This window comes from Mustela nigripes, chromosome 5 (assembly GCF_022355385.1).
Source record: "Mustela nigripes isolate SB6536 chromosome 5, MUSNIG.SB6536, whole genome shotgun sequence".
Lineage (NCBI taxonomy): Eukaryota > Metazoa > Chordata > Mammalia > Carnivora > Mustelidae > Mustela > Mustela nigripes.
Genome location: NC_081561.1, coordinates 67133013 through 67149052, shown reverse-complemented (window position 1 = coordinate 67149052; position 16040 = coordinate 67133013). Strand labels below are relative to the sequence as shown.

Below are 16040 nucleotides of genomic sequence, written 5' to 3'. Positions count from 1 at the left end.
TTTTTATGTTTGTTCACTTTTTTTTTTTTTTCTCTCACCTTGACCGCTTTTGATGGTTTTTGTAGTTTTAGAGAAAAACAAACTGCACCCTGACCTTCCTCTCGGAGAGAAGCCTCAGTCTGGCTGCAGAGCCCAAATAAGTTCCCCCTTGGCTGATGGCAGAGCAGGTTCCGAGTCGCGGTCCCTGGGGATGCAGGATCTTTTGCTTGTACCCAAAGCCACAGCAGCGGTGGCTGTCTGGGCAGCTCCAGATCTCCAGAGAGGTTCCAAGCAGTGATTGCACACTGAGATTTTCCTGCTGGCTCGGGCTGGGAGTGCCTGGTCTTTCTGGGTCTAAGAGCACCCGGCTTGCACGTACCTCTTTCAGGGGAGGCTGTGGGTGGCGGGCGGGTCTCAGGTTCTGAAAACGGGGTGCAGGTCCAAAGCACCAGGCTGGGCCTTCGCGCACCTCTCTGGGGGGAGAGTTTGGTGCATGCATTTTAGGCTCTGAAACAATGGCACATATCAAAGGGCGCCGGCTGGGCCTTTGTACCTCTCTCAGGGGAGGATGAGGCACTCTCGCATCTCAGGCTCCATAGCAGGGCTCGCGCATTCTGCCCTCCGGTGTGACTCCCAGCCCCTCACAGGAGCCGGACCCCAAGCGTTCTTGGGCACGCTGGCGGCTTAGGGACCAAGACCTGGTTTCTCCGCCACACTCTCTCTGGCTCTGGCTGTCCTGGGACCAGGGACTTAAGCCTCTGTCCCTAGCCGCCCCATTCCCACAATCACCCCCCGCCCGCCCCCGTGATCCTTTGCTCTTTTGGGGTGCTTTCAACCAGTGTCCAAGTTAATGCTGGTTCCCAGACGCAGGGCACTCTCGCTCATATTGGGGGTATTACTTTCCAACTGGTTGCCTCTGGTGGCTCCCTTCCCCTTTTCTTTATCTTCTAATATCAGTCCACCATTCCCACTCTGCTTTACCTGCCCACTGGCATCTTCTGCCCCTGTAGAGATCCAGACATGTATAATTCTGATCTCAGGCTGATTTCATGGGTGATCGGAGTTCTTTGGTAGGTAATCAGCTCACTTTAGAGTACAGGTTGAAAAGGTGCCTCCTCCTACTTCCCTGTCATCTTGTCCCCCAGGGGTAGTTCTATTTTTAATTTCTTGAGGAACCTCCATACTGTTTTCCAAGTGGCTGCTCCAGTTTACATTCTCACCAACACTGCAAGAGGGTTCTCTTTTGTCTCATCCTCACCAACATGTGATGTGTCCTGGGCTGTAATTTCAGCCATCTGACAGGTGTATGGTTTTATCTTGTTGCACTTTTGGTTTGCATTTCCCTGACGATGAATGATGTTGAGCATCTTTCATGTGTCTGTTAGGCATCTGTATGTCTTCTTTGGAAAAATGTGTATTCATTTCTTTTGCCCATTTCTTAACTGGATTATTTGTTTTTTGGGTGTTGAGTTAGAAAAGTTCTTTGGAGACTTTGGATACTAACCCATATGAGATATGTCATTTGCATGTATCTTCTGTCATTCTGAAGATTGCCTTTTAGTTTTGTTGATTGTTTCCTTCACCATGCAGAAGCTTATTTTCTTGGTTATGTCCATATAATAGGGGACAGAAAGAGGAAATATTTGCAATGTTGGCAATTTAAAATTAATATCCACAACCTAGTAGAACTACAAATCAAGAAGTAGGGGTAGCAATCTGAGTATAAAAAGAGCCAAAGAAATGAGCAGGGAATGTGCAGAAAAAAATCACCCTCCACTAATACCAAAAACTTCCCCAAACTGGTAAACAATGATTGTTCATTTACATCTCCTGGACTGACCAACAATGGAGGGGTGGATAACTCTGAATGCTGACAGGGAGTGTACAGTAATATGCATGCATTAATATATTTCCTTGAGACAGTAGATTGACGCAGCTTCTCCGGAGAGCCATCTGCTACTCCCTGCACAACCGCAGTCCAGACTTGGGAGGCAATTCCTGTCTTGCCTATTTGCCTCCAAGAAAATCTCATGCAGGTGCCCAGGGAGCAGGAGTGAGAGTGAACACTGCAAATTGTTTGGTGGGGGGAGGTGTCCGTTGGGGGAGAGCAGACAGGACAGTGTGGGAATGCATACCCTGAAACAGCATCTGTTAGACACAATGGATCAGACGTAGCATATAAATAAATGTGAAACCACAGTGCACAGTGGCAAACAGAAAGATATGATGCCCATGGATTGAAAATACAAACACATACATTAATACCTATTTCATAAGAACACATTCAGCAAAGAATGCACTTTTAAGTCCCAAAGCCTGCTTGTCTCTGGTGGGGATAGGGGTGGATGGAAGCAGGAGATGAGATAAAGGAATAAACAGATCAGGGAGGGCCTACAGAGCATCAGTGGTGTTACTATATGAAGAACTGAAGGGAAAAGCCTAGTACCCCATCTTGCTAACACCTGACCATGAAATAGGTGAAAAAGAAAGAAAGGAAGGGGGGGAGGGAGAAAGGAAAAAAGGAAGGAAGGAAGGAAGGAAGGTAGGAAGGAAGGAAAGAGGGAAAAGAAGGGAAGAAAGAGGAAGAAAGAAAGAAAGAAAGAAAGAAAGAAAGAAAGACAGACACAATGTGAATGAAAGTGGCATGGGCGCCTGAGTACCTCAGTTAACTTCTGCCTTTGGCTCAGGTCATGAGCCCAGGATCCTGGGATTGCTTTTCACATCAAGATCCCTGCTCAGTGGGGGCTCTGCTTCTTCCTCTGCCCTTTCCCACTATTGTTATCCCTCTCTGTCACTCTCCCTCTCTCAAAAAATAAATAAAATCTTAAAAGACAAAAAGAAAGGTGGAGTGGGAGAAGAAGCTGATCATATTTGAATTTTTGAATCTGTGCAGAGATTTTGCATTCTCTCATTGAGTCCCTATAGAACTGTGGCATTCTAGATAACTTCTCAGCTACCCTGAAGCTGTGATCCCTCCTGCAGAAGCAGTGTCTGTTATCTGGGAAAGCTGAAAGGATGCTAGAAAGACTTTCAGAACCTTGTAACACAGAGTTTTCATTCAGTTTGAGCTCCAGCTATGGTAACACAAAGGTCTCTTGTGGCCTTGGTCTTCTCTTGGCAACACTGGAGGACTACAACACCTATAATAAGGTCCTGAGTGGACCAGATAAGGGGCACACCAGCAGCACCTGTCACAGAGAATGTGTGCCCAACGGTGATCTTGCTCACTGGGTGCTGCTACTTAGCATGGGTGATGGGATGGTCTCAGGAAGGAAGCCAGGGATGAGAATGGACAAGGGGTCAGTGGGTTTTCTCATTTCAGAAGGTGATTTGAGTCTTTCTGGGGCCTCTGAGTTTTTGTTGTGGTAAGTCTCTTAAGGCATTGCCTGGATATGTCAGAAGGATTACCTGTGTGAGGTGTGTTTTCAACCTTAAAGCCCCCGTATATGAAACATGCACATGAACTGTAGGGAAAATAACCAGGCAATTACACCCACATACTTTGTGACAAATGTCCACTGTAAGTGACATTAGGTGAAATAGTCATCATAAGAATTGTCACATCCCACTTAAAGCGAAGGGTCCAACATTCTGCATCATCTTTCCCTTTTTGTCTGCATGTCGGTGTCCAGGAGCCTCCAGTAGGGATTTATAATGAACATTGTTTCCTGAAGGGGAGATCAAGGGAAACAGAAGCAAACCTGGGGAAGCCCGCAAAGCTGGGAACTGCCTCCTTCCACGGATTACCTTTTCCTTGGCTTCTTTTGGCTCATGTTCTAGGAGTGGGCTTGAGGAAGGAAGTAGAGAGGCAGGCATAGAAGATCATTTGAAAGACCCATATGCGAAGCAGAAGAAACACAGCAGAGTAAAAATATAACTTTGTGGGACAATGCCACGGAGTTTCAGGTGGAGCATCTCCTGAAACAGGAAAAGAAAGGCCACGTTTGCTTTCTTTCTCCCACACTGCATTTACATATATTAACAATCCCATTCAGATGAAATCACATTGTACTTATTATAGTAACAAACTCTGATTAAAAATTCATGATAAATCTACCTCCATTTTGGATCATCATTGAAAACAAAATTATTTCTTTTACAGGAACCATCTGGTTTCAGCAATTATTAAGTCTGATTTATTCTGAGGAACATCGCAAAGGTACTGGAAAACTGGAAACCAAGGAAAGAGTCCCCTTCTTTGAGTATAAAACTCCAGAAATGGATTTTGAGGAAAGACCATCCCCTCGTCTCTTCTCTAACCACCTCCCATACTACTTGGTTCCCAGTGGGCTGAAGAACAAAAAAGCCAAAGTAGGAAATGGGCTCTGACTGCTGAGAGCTAACTGCTCTTTTTCACTATTTCATTTCATTTCAGGATATCAACACCGTGCACTCATCCAGCTGTTGGCAAATGTAGCATTTTACACACTTTACTTTTCTTTTTTGTTTTAAAGACTTTATTTATTTGAGAGAGAGAGAGAGAGAGCGAGGGAACAAGCAGGACAGGTTGAGAGAGAAACAGGCTCCCTGCTGTAAAGGATCCCTCCACCCAGTCCTACTCCCATGCAGGGCTTGATCTCAGGACCCTGGGATCATGACCTGGGCTGAAGGCAGACACTAAACCAACTAAGCAGCTCAGGCACCCCTTTACTTCAATTTTCAAAAGCCATCTGTTTTCTTATCTCATAGTATCAGATTTGAATCTTGAAATGAAAGAGTATATAAGTATCGATTTAATTTACTTTATACAGTGTGTTATAATATCATATATAAAATATATCCTTTCATTTTTGAATCAGCTGTATTAGCAAGGGTGTATACAATGCTAGCAATTTCTTCTGTTTACTCTGCATGCCCTCCCTCTTTCCTTTTCACACTTCACCTCTTTTGCCTACTTCCTCTCTAAATGTACCTTGTTCCTTGGAATTCCGAGGGAACCTCAGAGGAAATCATTCATCTCTGCTGAAGAATTGTCTCTCCGTCTCCCTGGATCAGTCACCTCCATCCACTGATCATTTCAGCTCTTGACTCATGACTTTCCACTCTCCCTCTACTCCTGTTGCTCATGGGATTATTTCTAACTTGAAGTGAATGGTCTTTTGTCAGCACCAGACAAGGGTGAGCCAAATTGCCCCAGCGGGGTCAATGGGAAAGAGGCAGTCATTCTCAGGGTCATGCAAGTGCAGGGTTGCCTCCTTCATGTTGACCTCCTCAGGCTCTGCACTGGCCTCCCATACCCCTAGCCCTGCCAAACCTCTTAGTATTGACACCATCACCAGCGACCTTTTTCCTCCACCAACCTCCAGAGTTTATAAGGTGGTATAAACCTGCCTTTATTCTTGACACCATTTGCCATCTGTGTACCTGTTTATTTATTGTCCATTTCTGGCCAGAGTGTAAACATGAGAGAGATGGAGTTTGCAGTACACAGAGGAGTGTCCAGAGGGTAGTAGAGTTGAGTGAATGAACAAAGGCATCGCCAGTAACTGCCCTACCTTGAATCCTGACTTGGAGCACCTTGTTCTCTGAGAGCTGCCTCCTTTGCCTCCCACTCCTTTCAGGTGTCCCTGGAGTGACCAGTCACCACATTCGTATCTCCAGTCCCCTCCCCCTCCACCTCTCCACTCCCTCTCCACACTCTCTCATCCATCTCTTCCACTTCTTCACACCCACCAATAGCTCCATATTTGACATTTAAATCACCTTTGTCTCAATTCTCTTGCCCTAGTCAACTCTATTATGATCAGCTGCCAACACCTAATTCTGGTGAAACCCAATACTTGTATATTTGAACCTGTGTTCACGAATCTGGTAATGTGATAGGAAAAATTCCAATTCATGTAAAAGTTGTATCTCCTTTTTACTTTTATGGCCTCAATACTCAAAATTTACTTTTTAAATGTTTTGCTTCCCCTTTGCCTTTCTAAAACGACTGCTTGCTATTATCTTCTGTCTTCTCAAACCTCAATAGCATTCTGCTCCACCTGTTCCAGCGAATGACTCCCAAAAGGCCATTCCCAATCAAAGACCTCCAAAGTGGAAACCTCCTGAAGAAGAAATGTGGCATGTGTAAATCCTAATGACATTTTGATTTTATCTTCAAACCATTCCATTTCGCAGGTTCCCTGTGTTAACTAATGTGTCATTATCTACCTAAGAGGGTTAGGATCAGGACATGTGGCATAATTGACTCAGTTGTACTGTTGTGCCTAGGTCACCTTTTACTTCTCTAAGCATATAGTTTAATGACAAGAAGCCATTCCCAAAGCCAAAGAAGAAAAGAGGGATATGCTGACCATTTCTGTTCTCATTACATATCTGCCCCTCCACTCATGGTTTGGATCTCTTTTGTATTCCTTTTATCTATCCCACTGTTTCACGAATGGAAGACATTTTTCCCCCATAGGATATTTGGAGCATTTTGGCTATGGTGGTGATGCTGCTGGTCTTTAGTGGGTTGAGGCCCAGGGTGCTGTTAAATGTCCTATGATGCTCAAGGTTGCCCATATAGCTGATTATCCGGGATGCTTCATTCTCAAAGAGTTCGCTTGAGCAATATAATTTCTACGTTTTATTCATCTCCAATTTCCTTCTGATTACAGAATTATTCCATTTGGCCCGTAACCAGGTTTTCATGTGGCACATTTTTATAGTAAAACAAAATTTCTCTTGCTCTGTTTCTATTTTCAGCTACTGCCTTTCATTTCCAGTTTGAGAGAAACATATTAAAAGAATTTAGCTCTTTCATTGGATCCTGAATGTCAATGTCACCTTTTTTTTTTTTTTAACATTTTCAAAATGCAGGATCATTTCTTATCATTTTCCTGGCCTACCACTGCCATCTGATGTAGTTTATCACTTTTTACCTCTTTAAACATTTTCTTTTCCTGGTGTTCCAGACACCACCACATTGTAGGTTTTCAGCCTGTCTCAGTGGACACTTAGAGCAGATACTGATGGATTCCAACCCCATAACCACTCCCTTGCATCACATTTCATGTCAGTAGAACTGCCATTATGCTTGGATTTGTATCTTCTATGTGATTCTGGCTTGATATTTTTACCCTGGAGTAGGGTCCAAAGTACACTTTGATTGGACCAAGTCCAGGCTTTGGTGCCAGGCAGCTTGCAGGGATTTATTCAGGCACAGGTAAGGGACATGCTTATGAGCAATGACATAAGGGAAGAAGTTTCTTCCATGTTTTCTCAGAAAAGGTTTCTTCACTCTTTAAGGAGACCATGGGGATGAAAAGTGGTAGCCATCTGACATGTGGAGTAGGGTGAACATGTCAGAGTAGAAACATGGAAGACTCTAAGTCATTGACAACATTGAGATGATGAGTTAACCTAACCTGTTGCACTCTTATCTTGGGCTTTGGTGTTTTGGGAGAAAAGGTGATACCTCTACTATTTAGGAAATGTTCACTGCTTCTTCTTTACCTTATATATGGCTTTCTGGGACCCTGCTCCTTCCTTTTTAGTGGCTTGTCCTTCTCTGACTCACCTCTGAGAGCTGATGATTCCCAGGTGTTTGGCCTGGACTTTTCCTCCCTCTGTTATGAATCCCTATTTTACATTGCCTAATCACCTAAATACTTTCATACTTTAAATACTATGTATATGGTACCTAAATACTTCAAAGACTTTAAATACTATGTATATGTAGTTGATTTCTCCCTTTAATCCTAGATTGCTATAAACTTATTTACTACTTCTTATATTAGTTCTACAGAGACTGTAGAATGTTTCTCGGGACTCTATTATCCAAACGTGAACTCCAATATCCTAATGGCGTTTTGATTTCATTTTCAAACCACTCCACTTCCCAGGTCCCCTGTGTTAACAAAAGCATCATTATCTACCCAAGAGGGTTAGGATCAGGACATGTGGCATAAGTGACTCAGTTGTACCATTGTGCACAAGTCACTATTTACTTCTCTAAGCATAAAGATTAATGACAAGAAGCTATTCTCAAGGCATAAGCAGGAGGCATGAAGAGTCACAGCAAGGGAATGAAAAGAACTTCTTCCTTCATGTTTAGGAGGATCTTTTCTTTCATTACAGAGGTATCAACCACTGCTGACAGTTGATATTATCAGTCACTTTGTTGATATCAGGTAATCCTGATGAGGGAAGGACTCTATTTCCAGTACAGTGGGGCCACTTAGTGCTCACATCATCTTCCCATCGCCTAGCTTAAGGTTGGCTCCAGGCAATGTGCAGGGAGGCAGTAGGTGACTGAAAGCTTTCCTAGATGCTTCCCAAAAGAGTCACACAATATATACATACCATTGCACAGTGAAAATACAAGCCTTGGGTTTCATCCAGGGCCCCTGAATATTCTGTACACACAGTGAATAAGCCACTTAAATGTGGGTTGGACAGAGATTGATGATATTTTATATTCTAATGTCAAAAGTAAACAACTTTTAAAATGAATCCTATATTCCTCCAATGCAAAAAATACTGAAGTAACTACTGCATGAAAAGTACCTGTAGTTTACACAATGAAGATATATAAATAAGAACTATGTAAGCCATATGCTGAAGGATAAAAAACACACTCTGAATTTTCTAAGATGATTTGAAACTATCTTAGTAAGTTTTCCCTACTGTTACACATTCTTATAGCTTTGGGGTATTGCCACATGTATTAGCTTGTTGCTGTAGGGATAAGAGACTATTGTTGCTTTCTGTCAGGGTGAGTTGAGAAGAGGTACCATGGGAGGTGTGTCTTGAGGAGTAATTGATAGGGAGAGGCATGGTTGAGAAGGGGAAACCCAAAATACAAAGAGGGCTGAGTTTATACATGACATATTAGGAAAGTGTAAAGTTAAGAGAAGGGGCTTCATCCGATTGGAAAGTAGTAGGGTAAAAATATGAGAGAATGAAAGCCTCAGAAATAATGAATGCCTCCTTTCTTTCCAGATCATTTATGTATACAGAAACCCTAAGGATGTTATGTGCTCATATTTTCACTTTGCAAAGAATGTAATGTTACAGTTTACAGGTACCTTTGAGGAATTTATGAAACAATTTCTCGAAGGAAGAGGTAACTATAATTTATACCATAAGTAATTCATTTGGCATCCTGTGGTAAATGTTTAACTTAGTGAATTTGGCAGAGAGAGTATGACGAGATAGTTGAACAGGGGTCAGTAATCAATGTATCAAGCCAGTTGGTAGGGTTGTCTTGGATGACCATGACAAGCCATTGATACAAATTTTGCTTACTCCTGCTCCCTCTCAGGAGACTGACAAGTTGCAGTTATATCATCATAAAATATTTACATCTAACCATGACAAAGAGGATTCATAAGCTTACAATTTTCGACTCTAGCTCAGAGAGAAGCATCTCAATTTAGATCACAGGATTGGGCTGTACCTGCATATTGCATGGGGAGATCTATTTGACAGAATTGTGTTCTACATTCCTTTCTTTTTTTTTTTTTACTTTTATTAAATTTTTATTTACTTTTTAGTAATCTCTATGCCCACTGTGGGGCTCCAACTCACAACCCCATGATCAAGCATTGCCTACTCTATCACGGGAGATAGCCATGTGCTCTTTGCATTCTTTTCTGAGGTGCCAGTGTGGCTGTTTGAGCAGGGGAAAGGCCTAGGGAGGTAGAGATGATGATCTGGAACAGGAGAGTTAACTAACATTAGTCTCTGTGCAGAATTCAAGTGACCCATCAGGGAGCCTTCATGTTGCATACATCAAGGAAATAACTCCCTGTGTCTTTGTGGACAGCAGGAGGAACAAAAGGAGAAGATTCTTTCTTCTGTTTCCTGGGTTCAGTTTTTCTCTCCCTTGGGAAGATGATTTCTGTCTATATGAATTGCATTTTTAAGAGACCGATTGTTCCGAGTTTATGGAATTGTTTTCTAGAAGGTGGATAGTTCTCCCAGAGCCAGGAGCTAGGGGAAATCTGATATCTGCAAACAAACTTCCTTTCCCTTCTTTGTTACTAAAGATTCCTGCACCTCCCACAACTGTAGCTTCTTTTCAACCTGTTCAACATATTTACCTAAATATGTATCTGTTTCTCCCCCAGTGGTGGGAAGCCTTTGGTTTGACCACATCAAAGGTTGGTATGAGCACAGAAGCCTCTTCAACATTCAGTTCATGACCTATGAGGAGATGAAGAAGGTGAGAAACATGATGTCAGAGACTTTGTCGCAGCTGAAAGGCACCCTGATCGAATGAATTGATGGTTCATGGGTAGAACACCCAAAAACAATACCAAATTTGAGATCCCGGAGTAAATGTACAGGAGACATTTTTCTTCTATCACTTCTGTACCTTGATTACCAGGTGGTCATTTACAACTAATTACCTGGGACTTTTTTTCCAAAAGTAACTGTGTGTGAGGCATTGTCTATTTATCCTTATGGGTATGCACCTGTTTGATTATTGTGAGCCAGATTATTGGTCAGTCTTTTGTGGATTATGTAATCTAATTTTTGCATTATTGATTCTATTAGCATGCTTGATGTTATATTCATTGTTCTGGGATGCATCTCCTGGGAAATTTTATACTCATCTGTACTGTGTATAGTTAAGCCCTGCAGGAAAAATTAAGTGAAATGTCTGTGTTATGATTAGAAGGAATCCAGATCCCAGTAGTCAATTATGAACACCTTAAAACAGAAGAACTTCTACTACTTATTGACTGAATCCCAGAGGCAGGTTATCCTGATTACTGTTTGTAGCAACTCCAGCATGTCGTGAATGTCCCAGGCATTTTCTCTCTTTCCTTCCTATCATATTTAGTGTGGCAATGATGTCTCCCCTCATAGTAGCAGGATGAGGGCTCCAAAGTGATGTCCTCAGATGACAGCATGTATGGCAGAAAGAGAAGGAAGTGGGACAAGAAGGACTTCCTTGCCTTGCTTTGCTCTCATCTCATCACTAGAAGGAAAATCACTCTTTTAAGCTTCTGTTTGACTTCATCTTTCTGTTTCAATACCAAAATTGGGTCATGTGACCAACCCAGGTGAATATCTCCTAGAGGGCAATGGGATTACCCTGAGGATCTTCGATCAATCAGGATCATTACCGGACAGGGACTGGGCACTGCTGCCCGAACACCACCAGGGATCTCTAAACACGGAAGAGGAGAAGGAGCTGCAAGCCAGGCACGATTAAGGGCTGCTACCTGCTGAGTATTTGTCCCTGGTTTCTGTTACCCCTGCCCCAAGCTGATGACACCCTTCCTAGAATCTTGTTGAGTCTGTAACACCTACCAAAGTGAGATTCAGGTCCGTGTCCTATCTGTAACCTTCCCCACATTATGGCCTCTCCACTGCTTCTGGCCTCATCTCACCACTTTCTCACATGAGCCTATGAAGCTCCACCAGGGAAGCTGAAATTCTGACAGTCACCTGACCTGGTATCTCATACCTTCCATGCAACACCAACACTGCGTATATTCTTTCTTTTGTCTGGACTCCACCCCTTCAGTGTGACTATCTAGAAAACACCTCTTTTTGCTTGAACTCTCAGGACAAATTTGTCGTCTTTGTTGAAACTTTCTCTGAATTCTGCCCATAGGTCTGTGTAATGATTTCCCAGCACTGATTCTCTGTTGTGCCTCTGTGCCCTTGCTCCATTGCATGGACAGTGTCTGACATAGGTATCTGCTCCCAATTTTTGCTGAGTTAATGCAGATAGAATGAATATGAGTGTTCCTAAATGAACTCAAATGTGCTCTAAAACACTGCACAGTGGAAGATGAATTTACCAAGAAGGAATAAGCAAGTCACTTCTCATGGTGCAACTCCATTTTTCTAGCCAGCATAAGTATCTGCATTTTTCACTCCCATAAGAATACTTAGCTGTGAGTTTTGTTGAAGTCTTCTTTCTTATAATTGCATAATTTACCATACTCTGATTTATTTCAGGATCCCAGATGTTCTGTGTTAAAAATCTGCAAGATTCTGGGGAAAGTATTGAGTGCCGAGGATATCGATGCAGTTGTGAGACAGGCCACATTTGAGAACATGAAGGATGACCCACTAGCAAATTATGACAATATAAAAGCCATTGCATTTGGGCCAAATGCAAAAGGTCATTTTCTTCGCAAAGGTGAGGGTGAACAGTGAGCGGCCAAGTTGCACTCTGGTAGCAATGGGCTAGAGTGTAGCTTCTAAGTTTGTTGGTGGACTCTCCTAAGATCATGGGCCCTCATGGGCCTGTTCATTTGGCTAGAAAGATGATTTCCTATGATTTCTTCTGGTGTTCTACAAGGAGACTCTGCTATTTGTTCGCTGAATAAATCTAATGAGTGACTTATAGTCATGAGGTCTTCCTCATGGCCCCCTGACAATCTACCGATTCCTAGCACAATGTCTCCACAAATGGTTGTTCATTTAGTGTTAGTCTGCTTTCCCTCATTAGCATGTGCTCAGCTCCTGTTGCAGAGTTAATGACAGCTGTGGCCCTCACTGGCTGCTCTTCCTTCTCTGTGCTTTACCCTCAAGCTCCTCCAGGGTTGACTTAAGAACACACATTCATCCTTTCTGATGGAGGCATAATACTCCATAGTGTATATGGACCACATTTTCCTTATCCGTTCATCTGTTGAAGGGCATCTTGGTTCTTTCCATAGTTTGGCGACCGTGGCCATTGCTGCTATAAACATTGGGGAACAGATGACCCTTCTTTTCACTACATCTGTATCTTTGGGGTAAATACCCAAGAGAGCAATTGGAGGGTCAGAGGGAAGTTCTATTTTTAATTTCTTGAGGAATCTCCACACTGTTCTCCAAAGAGGCTGCACCAACTTGCATTCCCACCAATAGTGGAAGAGGGTTCCCCTTTCTCCACATCCCCTCCAACACATGTTGTTTCCTGTCTTGTTAATTTTGGCCATTCTAACTGGTGTAAGGTGATATCTCAAATGTGGTTTTAATTTGAATCTCCCTGATGGCTAGTGATGATGAACATTTTTTCATGTGTCGGATAGCCATTTGTATGTCTTGATTGGAGAAGTGTCTGTTCATATCTTCTGCCCATTTTTTTTATATGATTGTCTGTCTTGTGTGTGTTGAGTTTGAGGAGTTCATTATAGATCCTGGATATCAACCTTTTGTCTGTACTGTCATTTGCAAATATCTTCTCCCATTCCATGGGTTACCTCTTTGTTTTTTTGACTGTTTCCTTTGCTGTATACCCAACTTTTGTAGCAACATGGACGGTACTGAAAGAGATTATGCTGAGTGAAATAAGTCAAGCAGAGAGTCATCATACGGTTTCACTTATTTGTGGAGCATAACATAAAGCATGGAGCACATGGGGAGTTAGAAGAAGGGAGTTGGGGTAAATTGGAAGGGGAGGTGAATCATGAGAGACTATGGACTCTGAAAAACAATCTGAGGGGTTTGAAGTGGCGGGGGGGGGGGGGGGGGTTGGGGTACCAGGTGGTGGGTATTCTAGAGGCCACGGATTGAATGGAGCACTAGGTGTGGTGAAAAAATAATGAATACTGTTATGCTGAAAATTAATTAATTTAAAAAAAAGAACACACATTCACTGCACTTTTGTTCTTGGGCAGGACTGTCATGTGTCCTCTAGGAAACCAGATTCTTACATCATAAAAAAGTATAGGAATATCTCATTTGTCTCAATATCTCATACTTCTGGTGACTGGGATTATAAATTAATAACTTCATACATAACTTATATATTTGAACATGTTAAATATTTCTTTTATTTTTATACCATCATTCTAAATGATATGATTTTAGCACACAAATAATGTATAATACCGAATTAGAGACATAAATTTTGCATTTGATCATAGGGTTCTATGCCTCTATGTCAAGTAGCAAGAAATATGCACTTTGATTTTTCTAAATTAGGATTTCCTTCACTTAATCTCTTCCTATGTCTTTTTTTTTAATTTTTTAATTTTTTATAAACATATATTTTTATCCCCAGGGGTACAGGTCTGTGAATCGCCAGGTTTACACACTTCACAGCACTCATCAAAGCACATACCCTCCCCAGAGTCCATAAACCCACTCCCCTTCTCCCAACCCCCCTCCCCCCCAGCAACCCTCAGTTTGTTTTGTGAGATTAAGAGTCACTTATGGTTTGTCTCCCTCCCAATCCCATCTTGTTTCATTGATTCTTCTCCTACCCACTTAAGCCCCCATGTTGCATCACCACTTCCTCATATCAGGGAGATCATATGATAGTTGTCTGTCTCTGCTTGACTTATTTCGCTAAGCATGATACGCTCTAGTTCCATCCATGTTGTTGCAAATGGCAAGATTTCATTTCTTTTGATGGCTGCATAGTATTCCATTGTGTATATATACCACATCTTCTTGATCCATTCATCTGTTGATGGACATCTAGGTTCTTTCCATAGTTTGGCTATTGTGGACATTGCTGCTATAAACGTTCGGGTGCACGTGCCCCTTAGGATCACTACGTTTGTATCTTTAGGGTAAATACCCAATAGTGCAATTGCTGGGTCATAGGACAGTTCTATTTTCAACATTTTGAGGAACCTCCATGCTGTTTTCCAGAGTGGCCGCACCAGCTTGCATTCCCACCAACAGTGTAGGAGGGTTCCCCTTTCTCCGCATCCTCGCCAGCATCTGTCATTTCCTGACTTGTTGATTTTAGACATTCTGACTGGTGTGAGGTGGTATCTCATTGTGGTTTTGATTTATATTTCCCTGATGCCGAGTGATAGGCTAATGATCTTTGATTACAGCAGAACTGCCAGGATGAGTTTGCCCCCTGGCCAGGAGGTGAGAGAGTGACGGGGTGTGGCCATGTGCAGGAGTCAGTGGGGGGCCTTTTGGGGAGAAAAATGAGAGTGCCAGAAATGCTTCTCCCAATACCACTAAGGTATCAAGCCCCCTCTTCCATAGAATCTTCACGGATGTAGTTGCCTTCTTTTTCCTCCCAGGTACCATCGGAGACTGGAAAAATCACCTGACTGTTGAGCAGAATGAAAGGTTTGACAAGATTTTCCAAAGGGAGATGAAGGATTTTCCCCTGGAGTTCATCTGGGACATGAATGAAGACTAGAATGTGAAGCAAAGCACAGATCCCCTAAAAAAGCACTGTCGAAGGAAACATATTGAATTGTCCACGTTCATCTTTGACTGTCACTGAATCATTACTGTAAAACCTGAGTGATGAATAACTATGAATATCCAACTCTCCATCATTTGCCATCTGTGGCCTGTTGTCCATTGGCAGGGATCCCCCAGTGCCTGTTCAGGAGAGGGTTTCCTCTTGGTTTTGGCATATAATTAGGGAAGAGTTTTTTATTTTATATCCAGAAATTCCAAAGGTCTTCGGCCAAATAGGAGGTCATAGCATGTGATCAATTTACATCTTGTAATAGAAGCCTTGCCATTTATAAAAAGGGTACTTATGGCCTTTCTTCATATGTCAGGTTTATATTTTACATAGTAAGTCAACCTTTCATTCATATGGCTTCTAGGTTTTGTGTTTGACTTTGAGGGTTGCCAACACGAGTATCTTCATGCATTCATAAATCTTATTTTTCTTTCTCTTATGTTTAAGACAACTATATTTTTCTCACACACAAAAAATTGACCCAAGACCATTTATCAAAGAGCCACCATATTAAAAAGGTATTTCAATAAATTCAAAGAGACATGACCTCATTCCCATCAGTTCCATGCACATGAGCAGACTCGGGCAAAAGGACCTATTTTTCTGCTGTTATATGTTTCTCACAACCACACCGTAATTTCTCAAAGAAGCTAATCAACTGTCATAATGAGTTGTGTTAGAATGTTGCTGAGTACTGATTTATTTTTAAAAAGTCATTTAAAAACTGACATTACCACTAATGGATTATCTTCCCATTCAAAGATATTGTACCCTCAGCATTAATTTGTGTTTTCTTTCCTGTCATTTGGTACAGATGCATGGGTCTCATACAAGCCTCACTTATCTCCTGTGCAGTTTATCCTAAGCAGGCCTCTGTGGTATTTGTAGCTATTGGGAGGAGGAGTTTTTTTTTTTTTTTAACTAATTTTTCTTTAATTTTAAATAAGCATAT

General features: G+C 42.1%; 1 protein-coding gene across 2 annotated transcripts in view; it reads left to right on the top strand.

Annotated features, from left to right (window-relative positions):
- Positions 1-15527, top strand: part of LOC132018112 (amine sulfotransferase-like) — a 29776-nt gene extending 14249 nt beyond the window's left edge. Inside the window, exons 3-7 of one of the 2 annotated variants that reach the window (XM_059400598.1) lie at positions 4082-4290; positions 8908-9031; positions 10038-10132; positions 11887-12070; positions 14910-15527. In XM_059400598.1, the coding sequence (XP_059256581.1) occupies positions 4082-4290; positions 8908-9031; positions 10038-10132; positions 11887-12070; positions 14910-15031 (734 nt within the window). In that variant the 3' untranslated portion in view covers positions 15032-15527. The remainder of the gene's footprint in view (positions 1-4081; positions 4291-8907; positions 9032-10037; positions 10133-11886; positions 12071-14909) is intronic. The other variant, XM_059400599.1, reaches the window with a different exon arrangement.
- The last annotated feature ends 513 nt before the right edge of the window (positions 15528-16040 follow it).